The sequence below is a fragment of the Urocitellus parryii genome, chromosome 3, assembly GCF_045843805.1.
Source record: "Urocitellus parryii isolate mUroPar1 chromosome 3, mUroPar1.hap1, whole genome shotgun sequence".
NCBI lineage: Eukaryota > Metazoa > Chordata > Mammalia > Rodentia > Sciuridae > Urocitellus > Urocitellus parryii.
In genome coordinates this window covers 43,234,244-43,247,460 of record NC_135533.1, presented here as the reverse complement: position 1 = coordinate 43,247,460, position 13,217 = coordinate 43,234,244, and the positions used below count along the sequence as shown (strand labels likewise).

Sequence of the window (13,217 nt, the reverse complement as noted above, 5' to 3'; positions counted from 1 at the left end):
CCTGCTCTAGGAGCACATTTAATTCTCTAGCATATTTGTTAAAATAGTGTTAAGTTTTCATTTAATTTTTTTTTAGTTGCAGATGGACCTTTTTTAAAAAAGTTGTTTATTTCTTTTTTTTTTAAAGAGAGTGAGAGAGAGAGAATTTTTTAATATTTATTTTTTAGTTTTTGGTGGACACAACATCTTTGTATGTGGTGCTGAGGATCGAACCCGGTCCACATACATGCCAAGCGAGCGCCTACCGTTTGAGCCACATCCCCAGCCCCGTTGTTTCTTTATGTGGTTATTTTTTTTTACGTGATTCAAACCCAGTACCTCACACATGCTAAGCAAGTGCTCTACCACTGAGCCACAACCCTGGCCCAAAATAGTGTTAAATTTATACATACTTTTCACATAACCAAAGTTCTTCATGATTTATATACTCAAGTTTCTTGTAGAGGATATGGTTACCAGTGAGACAGACTGAAAAATGAAAGTGACAAACCCACATTTGAAACCTATCCACATTGACTTTCGAATACTATGAATAAAAGCTGTTGACTGTTATGTTCTAGAAATCATACAAAGTGTTTTAAATGAAGTCTAGTTTTGTCACAGCCCAGAAAGATAGGTGTGATTCTGTCTTAAGGATTCTATGGAGTAGCATACACAAATGCTAGCTAGGTCTTTTAATAACTCTACCATGCTTTCTTTTGCTATTAGCAACTATTCCCTTTTGTCCTAGTACAGATCTATTGAACCACAATCAGAAAATAGGGCCCAATAATAAAGCATTTCAGTGAAAATGGCCCACAGGACAGCTCTGGGAATTGTCTTAGACCTAAGTATATCTCTGTGGGACTTCTGATGCCCCACCATGAGATCATACTTTCTGTATTAGCACAAAAACCAGGTTGAATTAAGATTCCCATTACTCACTAGTGCTACCTTTTGTAAGGCATTTAACTCTGCTAAGCTTCAATTACCCAACGTGTAGAATGATCACTGTTGTAAGCACTTAGCATCATGCTTGACACATGATATGCATTGAATGGGAGAAAAAAAAAAGTTATCTACTAATTTTGAAGGTGAAGATCAAGAACAGACTATATTACTAGTTAAGAGTTGCTATATAACTGACTACCACACAAAGCAGGTTCACATGTCTTTATGAAGAGAGTGTTTATCACTTCTTATTCACATGGTAAATATTCCATTACTCATCTAAGACAAATAATAAGTTCTTATGTTTGCTTTAAATACCACCTAAAAGTTGTGTTTTAGTCCTACTTTCATCTCATATTATTAGCTTAAAACTTCAGAATAGTTTTTATAAATGTTAAGTAGGACATTTCAGTAAAGCAGATACTAATAAAAATTTAGTATCTCTTGTTCTGGAATCAAGACTTGTAATATTTAAGCCAAAATTGTCAGTATAAAGCCATTTAAGTTATCAAAGTGCTCCAACCTAAAAGCAAAGTTATTATTATTTATTTTGCAATGCTGGGGATTAAATCCAGGGCCTCATACATGGAAGGCAAGCACTCTACTTGCAGGCTACAGTACTGGGAATCCAGTCCAAGCAATGTTAAACTATTATTTTAATTTTTCCTTTTCAGGAAAAAAGAAAAAAGTTGTTTAATTGCCCCTTTCAAATAACTTTAAAGAAAATATCTTGCCAAGAAATACTTGTAATTCCTTCTTAAGTTGGTTTTAGATTGTGCCTTGTGCCTGTGTCAAGTCACAGAGGTTAATTACAGGTTAAACTTGAGTCTCAATAAGAAACTAATAACAGAATTTAAGTTTCATTAAATATAAAAAAACATGATATTGCATATAAATCACATTACCACATATGGTTGTTGCTCCCTTACAATTTTCATGCAAAAAGAAATCCAAGAGGATATATCACATTAGAAACACATCAACAGGAGGGTGAGGACTATGGTTTGTGTTTATGTATTTACATGTTATTCGTGTTGCTACAACAAGTATTTTGGGAGATCTGACTCTGGATTTCATTTGTACTATCAGAATGAATTTTTTTTCTTACAAAATGAATGTTCTGTAGTTTTAATTATTGGAATTAGTTCCACTGAAACAGAATATCTATTTCATGGTCCCTAACTAAACTTATTTGCTTTGCCCACTTTGCATCACTTTCATTTTATTACTAAATAGATTATAAAACCTATGTGAGATTATCATTGTGTGACAAACTACCCAAGAAAAATGCTTATAAAAGGTAAAAAGATTTATTTTGGGTCATGGTTTGAGAGAATTCAGCCCAGGTTCAGCTGGATGCGTTTTCTGGACCTATGGTAAGGCAAAACAAGGCAGGGAGCAGGTGGTAGAGCAGACTTGATAACCTCACAGCAGCTGGGAATTAGCGTGTAAGTGGACAAGGACAAAATTCTTGAGAATTCCCCCAGTGACTTTCCTCCTCTGAAGCTCCACTACCTCTCAATAATGCCATCACATTATGAATCCATCAATGCATTCATGCACTGATGAGGTTTGAACCCTCATGATCCAGTCACTTTCCCAAATCTAAGAACACTGTTGCATGGAAACCAGGACCAAGTCTTCAATTCAGGAGCTTTGGGAGATATATCAGATCCAAAGTTTAACAACCTTATACCACTACAAAGGCCAAATATTTAGGAATAGCCAATACTAGTTAATCTCTTATCTTCCCAGATGTCTTACCCTCCTGAACATCAACTAAGTTATTCTAGGGTGATGGTGATTGCTGACCAATGAAAAAACCATCCCAACTTTTTTTCTTATAAGGTTTGTTCCTGTATATCTCAAACTATCATGTCTTAAGTTTTAAGTATTTTAAAAAATGTGACTGAAACTCACCTCTAAATTCTTTGAACGGATCCATTCCAAAAGCCCTTTACAGAATTTATACAAATTGGCCACTATTTCTTCTTACTCTTCTCGTAGTTTAAGCCAAACTGTGGCCTTCAAGCAATATCCAGCCTGGTGCCTGTTTTTGTACAGGAAGTTTTATTGGAACACAACCAGGACTACTCATTATCTACCGCTGCTTTTGTATTACAACAGCACAGATGAGTAACTGTGACAGAGACCAAATGGCCTTCAAAGTCTAAAATATTTACTATATAGATTTTTACAGAAAATGTTTGCCAACCCCTATTTTAAGCACTTCCACATTGGGGAGAAAAAACAAACTAAAAATGTAAATTTATAATTCCCATCACAAAGAAACACTTTGGTCTACACATGAATTAATAAAAATTTTTGTTGGCTAGCCTGGATTATCTAAACACTACTTACATTGTTTCTTCATATTCTTTCAAAAAACATGTTTATTTCTGAGATCAGGTTTAGAGAAGTAGGAAAGTTGTTGGCAATAGCAAGCATTGCTCCAAATTAAACTAAAGGTTTACATACCCACATTTAACAACAGTAAAATTTTCAATATTAGAAATCTTAAAATTCTTAAAAATTAAAAGCTACAATGAAATTTATATTTTCAAATAAAACAGTTTATAAAATTCATTATTAATATATTCATATTCCTTTCAGATCTAATGCATTGGGTGGGCCATCGAAGGATTTTACCAACAATCTTTTTAATCAGTCCTGTCTTTCCTGGTCATCTTTAATATTCAGTTCTAATTTTTGGCCCAATTTATTAAAATTTTATTAGTACTTTTTCTTTGCTAGATTAAAGACATTTTAACCACATCTCTGAGTGCTAGGGAGCAACTTTTTAAAGTACTGGTAAACCACCACTAGTTCAGTGGGATAAATGCCAATGGCTTGAATACCTGTAGAAGACAAGATATACTGTCTAGTGACTTTCTTTAAAAAAAAAAAAAATATATGAAAAAAAAACCACATATAGCTTGCACTACTGAGGTTATTTGTGTGCACAATTTTTATAATGCAACATTTCTCTTTTCAATTAGTTTTTCATAAATATTAAAATATCAGAGTACTGATTTTTTCTACGTTTTCAGAATCAATAGATTTCCACATCATTTAAGAGAAAAATAAAACCAAGCCACCACACTTATAATTTAGGCAAAATATTTTTTCAATAAAAATGTAGAAATATTTTAATTTACATATTACACTGAATCAATATGAAGTCAAAATTCACAATTACATGTTTCTAAAAATTCCAAACATCTTCCTCAGAATAACTGGTTTCTGTACAAGATTTAGATGTCCAATATACGTAGTTTTTCCTCAGTGTGCTACAGAATTTAGAGGTTCTGCTCGTATATTCCCCAAGTCAAGCGCAGAATCTGTCTCTTCATCAATTTCTCCAATGACAGCACTGTAATTATTTATGGAGGGGAAAAAAAAATCAGAGTTGAAATAAACACATTTCTTAAATATATTCATGTGTATTTCTGAAATTTATTAATCAAATCAAAGCACTTGGCATCATTCTTCCAACACATATAAAACTGAACTACTTAAGATAGAAAGTAAACAATATTTTCATGAGTTAGTGAACTGCACATTTAAGTGTCAAAATGAAGGTAACATTATTACAGGAAGCAATATTAAAAGAATACTGATAAATGTTAAAAAATCAGCTGTTTGGAGAAAAAGTGAGAGGCTGATTTATAGCATTTACTAATATTCTTCATGCAGATACTCCCACCATGGCCAATTTCAAGCTACTACAGACATCAATCAATTAGTTTGCAAAATTCTTGAAAATATAACAATCTGTTTCATGAATCAGACCAAACTGGCTCTAGCACACCAATAGGTCTAGGCCAAAGATTTAAATTTTTTTATTACAGTAAGAGAAACTTTATTCAGAACAATTATTACACATATCCCAATATAAACAATCATTATTGTTGTAGTATGGGGATCTGGGTCCAATCTGGTTTGCCTCTTTTTCTTTACAACTTATTTGTAATTTCACCTAAAAGTCATCTCTATATAGAATATTTTATAAATCCCCAATTTGTTTAAAAATCAAGTTACCTATATAAAGGTGATATTAAGATTGAAAAAAATAAAGTATTCCTTCATCTTCTATATTTTACATATCCCCCAAATAACCTAAAATTGCATACTGCCTTCCAATCATACTTTGATGTATAAAGAAGTAAAAAATTACCTTATGATGACTTTCTTAAAAATCAGGGCAAAAAACAGTTTTCATGACTGATGTTTGATTGACTCTTCAATGAATTTTCCAAAAATATTAAAAAACTTGCTAGAAAATTTTATTTAACATTTTTCTAGCCTCTATAACTGTACTAATACTAGCCACATGTGACTATTAAAAATGACAATTAAATAATATTTAAAATTTAATTATTCAGTTAGGTCAGCGCTTTTCAAATGTTTAAGAGCCCCATATAGCTAATAGCTAACATTTCAGAAAACACAAATATGCAAATTTCCAATCATGTGAAAAAAATCATTCTGGTCAGCACTGTTCTACATAGTTCTGGATTTTCCTTAAACTGCTACTTCTAAAATAATCTTAATCTGGATTATCAATGTGTCCCAAGTTAAATGAGACCACATAAACATGGGATGTCTTCAGTGTGTCAATTATACTTTAAAAATTAATGAACTATAAATAAGCATTAATTATTTAAAATTGTTCAAAAAGGAGATTTCAAAGACATTTTTAAACCTAGGAATGTATTTATGTTCCTCTGAAATTCAGAGTATTTGGAAGAACGCTTTAGAAAGCTTCTACTGAAGTATTTGGTGTAAGGAAGCACCCTTTCTCGACCCTATTCAGGTCATTTAACTATTAGAAATTTGGACAAATCTAAGTAGGTCAAGGTTTAATTTGTAAAAAGATCATTTAGGTTAGCACCTGAAAAAAAATCAACATAAAATGCATAAATTTTTGCCTTATTTTAAACAAATATAAGAAAAGCCACATTTATAAAATGAATGCAACATTTTATGATCTACGTATGAATGATACGGTATGATATTTGGGGAAAAATCTCTATTCCATAAAGCAAGGAAGCATACCTATATTATAATTCTAACCTAACTTGAAAGGATATATTTTACAAAGGGGTAGGGATGCAGCCAAGTGGTAGTGCTTGTCTAGCAATCATTACTACTGCCAAAAGAAAAAAAAGAAAACATATTTTACTTACACATTGTCACCTCTTACAATGTATAGTCCTAGTACTACTTGCTCTACTCCCTGTGAAGAGCTAAATACTCGTTCATGGCTCTCATCCAAAATCAAATTAATGGTTTGGTCAAAACCTTTCAGTGTTCCCTAAAAAGAAAACATACAAGAGAAATATTCCAGTTTACTGAATGTGCAAATTCAACCTTAAAACTACTGTAGTTATCTGTAAGTTGCCTATCTTAAATATAAGTTCATTATTTTCTTTGTAACCAACAGCATTCCAGGGCACAGAACTCACCTTTATGATAAGGAAAAAAAGGTTCACCACATATTTGACTAGTGTGCAGAGTTGAGAGTTACAAAAGATAGTATTACCAGAGTACTTCGTAATAAGTAGCATAAAGATCACATAATCCAATAGTTAACATTCTAAAAACAAAAATTAAAACAAGGGAGATTTAAGGAAAGATCATGTATAAATAAGAGGTATAAACATGCATATGAACTATAGCAAATTAACAGTATCATTACAAGCTACACACTAGTGTAAGGTACTGTACTACATATGCTGCACACATTATCTCAACTAATTTCTACCCTTTGAGGTAAAACCATAATTATGCCCATTTCAAAAAAGAAAAACTGAGGCCCACAGAAGTATCTTTCAGGGTCTCCTGGAGAGTAAGTAGCAGACCCAGGTACCAAACCACAAAAGGCTAGCTCCAGAGTCACACCACTGAACCACTACTTATTATTATAAATAAATGAATATAATCTATCATTTTTCTGAGACTGAAATTTATCCCATAAATACATACAAACTTCAAATGGTAGTTACAATACTTTATGAGTTCTTTCTAGCTGCCAGTATTCTGTGTGCCTCACATGTATTATTTAATTCTCTCAATAATACAATAAAGTAGATACAAATATAATTCTGATAATTAAACCAGAACTTGAAAGAAATAATCAGGAAAAAATTTATGGTTTTAAATAAGGAAGACATGGTCCTAGCCAAACACAGTGACTCAGATGCTATTCAAGTTTCTGAAAAATCATCAACTTATATTGATTTTGAATGGTTAACCTCTCAAGATCACTGTTAAATGTATCATGATTTGAAAATCAAAATACATAAAATCAGAAGGTAGTAAGGAAAAACTCAGAATCTAGAATTTGTAAGAGAAACAAAATTTGGAGTAATTGCTATACTAGTTAGCAAATGGTTGTTGTTATAACACCTATACATAACTTCCCAGCTTTATTTTACACAAAAATACTGTATCAAGTAACTATATGTCAAAGACATACAGAACTATTTAAGTTTAGGATTAAAAATTCTCTTTTTATATAGCTTTCCTTCTTCTATAAAATTAACTTTTCAATTTACTATCTACACTGCTAACAAGAATAAAAAATTTAAATGAGGTTTTCTCAAAATAAAAAATTATCTGCAAGTATCCATTCATAGCAATAGGCTTCTTAAAGCCTATCAATAGTGGCACATCATTAGGTGATTTCATTGTTAGGTAAAAATCATTAAGAGTGTCCTTATACAAAGACAGTTACATCACTATTGACATTAAAATATTTCAACTGTCCATATTTGGCAAAATAGAATGTGAGGTACCTAAAAAATTCATGGCTGCTTCCTTAATTAAAGAGAAAGAAAGGCAATTAACCTAGGTTTTGGAAACAAGCCCAACTTAAATCCTCATTTGGTTCTGTCACTTATAATGCTGTTTCTCTAGGATAAGGACTCACTCTCTGAGCTTGGCTCCTAACTTAGAATACAGGGATAATTCTTCACAAGGTGGTAGTGCAGACTATATAATAACAAAATGCCTGGCACATGCTATGCATTTAATAGTCCAGCACTTTGACTAACAGCAGTCACTAAGGATCTACTGAGGATTACAAGGATTATAAAGAAAGAAATAAAAGACTGTAGAATGAGTAAACAAGGAATTATAGTCATGCACTGCATAACAATATTTCAGTCCAGAATGGGCTAAAAATAACTACAATGGGACCATAAGATTATATCACCTAGTGATGTCATTGCTGTCTTTGTGTAAGCACTCTTATGATGTTTGTACAATGAAATCACCTAATGGATCCACATTATTAAGGAATATACATGTATGACTCTACATGCATATACTATCCAAATCATAAGTTTCCAAGAAAGATCCACAAAATTCATATATATATATATATATATATATATATATATATATATATATATATATAAAATGATTGCCTGTGAATACTAGAGCACTGAATAGGGAAGGAAATAAAAAATGGAAGAGGAAAATAAATAAATATAAGATACAGATCTGCAGATTAGAAGTTCTCTAAGGGCACAACCTATTATTCTATTTACTAGATGCCCTGTGCTATACACTGAATGTTTATTTGTAAAGAAAATATGGATCAGCAGCAAAGAGATAAAGAGCTGAATCAAAATTAAATTGAAACACAAGTATACTACGGTGCTTAAGAACCAGAGATCAGGTTTCCAATATGACCACAAAAAGCAGAGAATAAAATGTCAAGCACTTACCACAATCATTCTCCCATCAGAAGTAATAACAGCAACAGTTCCTGATAACTGAATCAAGGAATACATTTCTTACAGAATGAAAACTTAGATTAGGTACAGGAATCATTTGAATTACTAGAAAAAAAGATGAAGAATCTAAATCCACCTATTTAACACATTCACTATGTTCAATAAGTTCTTCCCTTGATAATTAATCAGAAAGCTCCTCTTCACCTTCCCTCAAGAGAAAGAAAACAAAACACCTTTTTATATGATCAGCGTATACTGTCGCAGGTGGAATTAAATTTGGCACTTTTTTTTTTAACTAGAAATGTTGACAATCAATGATTCTGAGTAATATATTTCCCCCTTAGGACTACTAATTCATTTTCAAAATGTTGCACGATTTCAGGTACATTAAGACACTTGTCTTCCAGGATTTGACTCATGGAATTCAAAAGAAAAGAAGCTGTAATTAACTTCACAGGATATTAACCATACATCCATCAATAAAAACTTTCAGTATTTAACATGTCCCCAATTTGTACATGAGCACTTGTTATGTTTTTGTCCTAGGACTTTAAAACAGTAACATTTGCAAGACTACTTAAAAAAAAAAAAAAACCAACTTCAAAAGTTTGTTTTTTTTTTTTTAAGTTATTTAACCTTTTAGAATAGCAAGCATGTTTTTATTCTACCAACAAGTTGAGACTTCAAGTAGAATGGAGCAGAAATTCAATTTGTGGGGCAACTTTGCTATTTTCAAACAAAGAGCAAAGCCTATGAATAAAAAAATACGTAGACTTACAAAACATTACAAACATCACTAGGACAACTGTTCATCTTATTTCCAAACTTGAACATAAAAGAGTAAGAATGAATCATTATGGGGATTTTATATACACAAAAATTCTGAATGATTACACTAAAATTAAAAATGCCTAGGGTCCAAAGGCTCGGCTGGCCAAGCCCCCAACCAGGGATTGGCGAGTCGGAATACTCAGCCCCTAACCCTCACCCAGACCGCTCGCGGATCCCTACCCCCTGCCTCCCTCGCAAGGGTCCCGCTCCAATCCCCACGGGAACCCCGCAGTAGCCCCGGAGGTTACTGCAGCGGGCTAGAGGATACGGTTGATGTAGTTCTCCAAGGCAGACGTCATGCTACTAGGCCCAGTGGTTCCAGGCAATGATGCGGCGCAGGCGACAAACAGAGCTAAAAGGGCCCGCCAGAACCAAGCCGCGGCTCGCGCCCACCGGCGGCAACAAATATCGCGAGACTTGCCTCACGACAGCAGCCGCCGCGTCGGAAATTGAAAGGAACCGGCCACCAAACAGGAAGCAAATCGGTGATGAGCTAGTGCGCGTGCGCAGTGTGTTTCCGCTACTTTTCCGGGCCGTGATCCGGAAGCCGAAAACCACGAAAGCCACCGACAAACGAAAGAAAGGAAGAGCCTTCTTGAAAATGGGGTAGGAGGGAGTTGGTGTAAAAAGGCTGGTAGAAGCTACCGGCGGAAAAAATGGAAAGAAAAGGCAGGCAGGAAGAAACGGAATGAGGTGTTTTCGTTACGAATGAAGAGAAGTGTTCAGTTCTTATATAAAATATACGTGCAGGGAAGTGGAATCCCTGTTTTTTTCCACCACGGGTCGAGTATTAAACGGAAAAAAAGAAGTTACATGGCCTAGGACAGCTTGTGCATGTTTAAGTAAATGATGTACATCTCTGGAAAACCCAGCAATGAAAAGCATGTGTATTCTATGTTCGACTCTAAAAGTACTCCAAAATGGAGGCATTGTTAACTTCGTTAAGAAACTAAATCCAAATAAGGTGTGTAAGATGACCATGTTTATACCACACCATGAGGGCTACCTTTTTTTCAGGATGAAATTTTAAAAAATAAAATAAAAGGCTACTGCACTTCAGTGAAAGGATTGATTCAGCAAATGTGTAATAGGTAAGCACCAGACAGGGTTCTAGTCCTTGCTCTGCTGTTTGTCGTTTTTGTATGAGGTATTTCACCTCTTAAGGACCTCAGTTTCCTGAGATCTTTCCACAGCTATCCTTTGAGATTTCTACATGAGACCAGAAAACGTCACAGTTCCTCATCTTTTTTTTTTTAACTGTGGTTTTCTAACTCCAAAGGGCTTAAAGTTTAGGAACGCTGGCAGAAAGGATTTCCCTTTTTCACAAAATATCTTTATGATTTTTTTTTTTTCTTAACTGAAGAATTGTGGCTTTGAAATATCTTGCAGTGGTGGTAGTTTTCCTCTGAAAATTGAGACTTCTCTCTTCATTAGAGCTTACCCACAAAATATTATAACCCCAATAGTTAACATTTTACAGGCTTTTGAAGCTTTATATAATCAGGAATTAAGTGATGAGTGTCCCATGTTTTGTAGGGGACAGATAAAATTTCATACATGAGATTTGCAAAGGTTATGCATTGAATTAAAAGAAAACTGAAGTACCAATTAATGATAGAATTTTTTGAAATAACCGGTATGCCCAGGTAGATTTTCATCTCTTAGAATATGCTTATGTTTGGAAAACTTGATTAAATAGTAACTTAAGAAGTAATTTCATCGTAAATACATTATAAGCCCATGAACCTTATGTAGTTTCCATAATATTAATATGCCAAATAAGTAGCAGATTTGCGGAGTTTATAGAGCATGCACAAAATCTCTTTGGTTTAAAATTTATTTTACATATGTCTTAAAACGTATTTTCTGTGGTCTCTAAGGATCACAAATGTGTAGTGTGTGCATATGGATAAAGAAAAGTCCATTTATTAAGAAAAAGTTACATATTGTTGCAAACATTACATTTGTGATTTAATTTAATTAGTCTTGTAACCCTGGGAGTAGGTAAGAGAGTTTAACATCTTATAAGGGAAAGTTAAAGTTCCAAAGAGAAAAGAAAATTGATGTGTGTGTGTATGTGTGTGTATACATGCACATCCAGACAATCTGACAACTCAAAATTTGAAAGATAACAGACTTTCAGTTTAATTCGAGTTGCAATTTCTAAAAGTCCTCACTTAAATTATGTTCTGTTGGTGGTAAAGCATGAACCAAAGTATGCTTTAATTTATTTCTGAAACTCAATCTTGGGCAAAAAAACATTAACCTGAAGAGTAAAACTCCTACTAGAATTTTAGAAAACTGAACTTTCACTTCCTTGTGAATAGTTAAGAAAAAAAATCACAACGGTAATTTGAAAATTAAAATAATATTTTAACATGATGAGAATTTTTATTTTTTACTGATATTCCTACAAGTTGCAAAGGTATCAATAAATAAATATTGAATATTTGTATCTAGGGTTCTCTTCAGCAAAAAAAGCACATATATAAATAATGATTCTCTTTTTACAAGGACATTTCTCAGTAGTTACAGAGCTTTAGTTATAAATGTATAATAATAATACATGGAAAACAATATCTAATTATAAATAAGGCAACATAATTTATATAAACTCTTAGTTCATGTAACAGTATAAGTTATAATTTACACATAATTTTTTTCCATGTCTATAAAGACAGATGTTTTTAAGTCTATATCTTAAGGGATAGAAAAAAGGCTATTCCAAGTGACATTGAGAATCAGCATAGGATCATGATTAAGAATGTTAGCTTGAGGGTATAAGTTGGTGGTAGAGGGCTTGCCTAGCATGTGCAAGACCATGGGTTCATTCCCTACATGGGGGAAAAATTGCTCAGTAAGAACACTAGCTTATGATTGAGCCAGTCTCAAGAATGTACAGTCACAAGTTATTGTACAGCAAATAAACATTTGAGTACTGTGTTTCTCCAGGTCTGCGTTGGTGCAATCAGTTGATTATGAAATAAACTGAATTACTTGTCCTTCAGAAGAATTATAGTGTACAAAAAATTAAGGATGAGTCAACTAATCTTGCCTAGTATTCTAACATTGCTCCCTTATTTAATAATCACAAGTGAATTTATACATATTATTAAAAAAACAATGCTCTAGCACAGCAGACATCAATATTCCAGAAGATCTGGATTTTAAATACAGTAAATCTGCCCCTATTTTACTTCTCTTTCCCTGTGGTTCATATTCTCTTTTAGCACCAGATATTTTTTTAAATCGTATTTATTGATTTTTTTAAATATTTTTTTTAGTTGTAGATGGACACAATACCTTTATTTATTTATTTATTTATTTATTTATTTATTTATTTATTTATTTATTTTCATGTGGTGCTGAGAATCAAACCCAGTACCTCACACATGCCAGGCGCTACCACTGAGCCACAACCCCAACCCCTATTTATTGATTTTTTTTTTTTTTTTTTAGCATTTGGTAAATTTGTTTATTTTGTACTGGGGATTGAACCCACGGACAGTTAACCACTGAGCCATATTCACAGCCCCTTTTATATTTTGAGACAGGGTCTCATTGAGTTGTTTAGGGCCTTGCTAAATTACTGAGGCTGGTTTTGAATTTGCAAACCACCTGCCTCAGCCTCCGGAGCTGCTGGGATCACAGGCATGTACCACCATGTCTGGCCAGGTAAAATTTTTGGTAGACATTTCTTGCATTACTGAC

At 33.2% G+C, this 13,217-nt stretch overlaps 1 protein-coding gene across 1 annotated transcript; it reads right to left on the bottom strand.

Moving 5' to 3' along the window:
* Positions 1 to 235: 235 nt before the first annotated feature.
* Positions 236 to 9,931, bottom strand: Lsm8 (LSM8 homolog, U6 small nuclear RNA associated). Its single transcript, XM_026410569.2, has 4 exons — positions 9,775 to 9,931; positions 8,667 to 8,707; positions 6,120 to 6,247; positions 236 to 4,303 (listed from the first exon to the last, which is right to left on the bottom strand). Exons 1-4 carry the CDS (start codon positions 9,803 to 9,805, stop codon positions 4,213 to 4,215), a joined length of 291 nt encoding a protein of 96 aa, XP_026266354.1. The 5' UTR covers positions 9,806 to 9,931; the 3' UTR covers positions 236 to 4,212.
* Between the last annotated feature and the right edge of the window lie 3,286 nt (positions 9,932 to 13,217).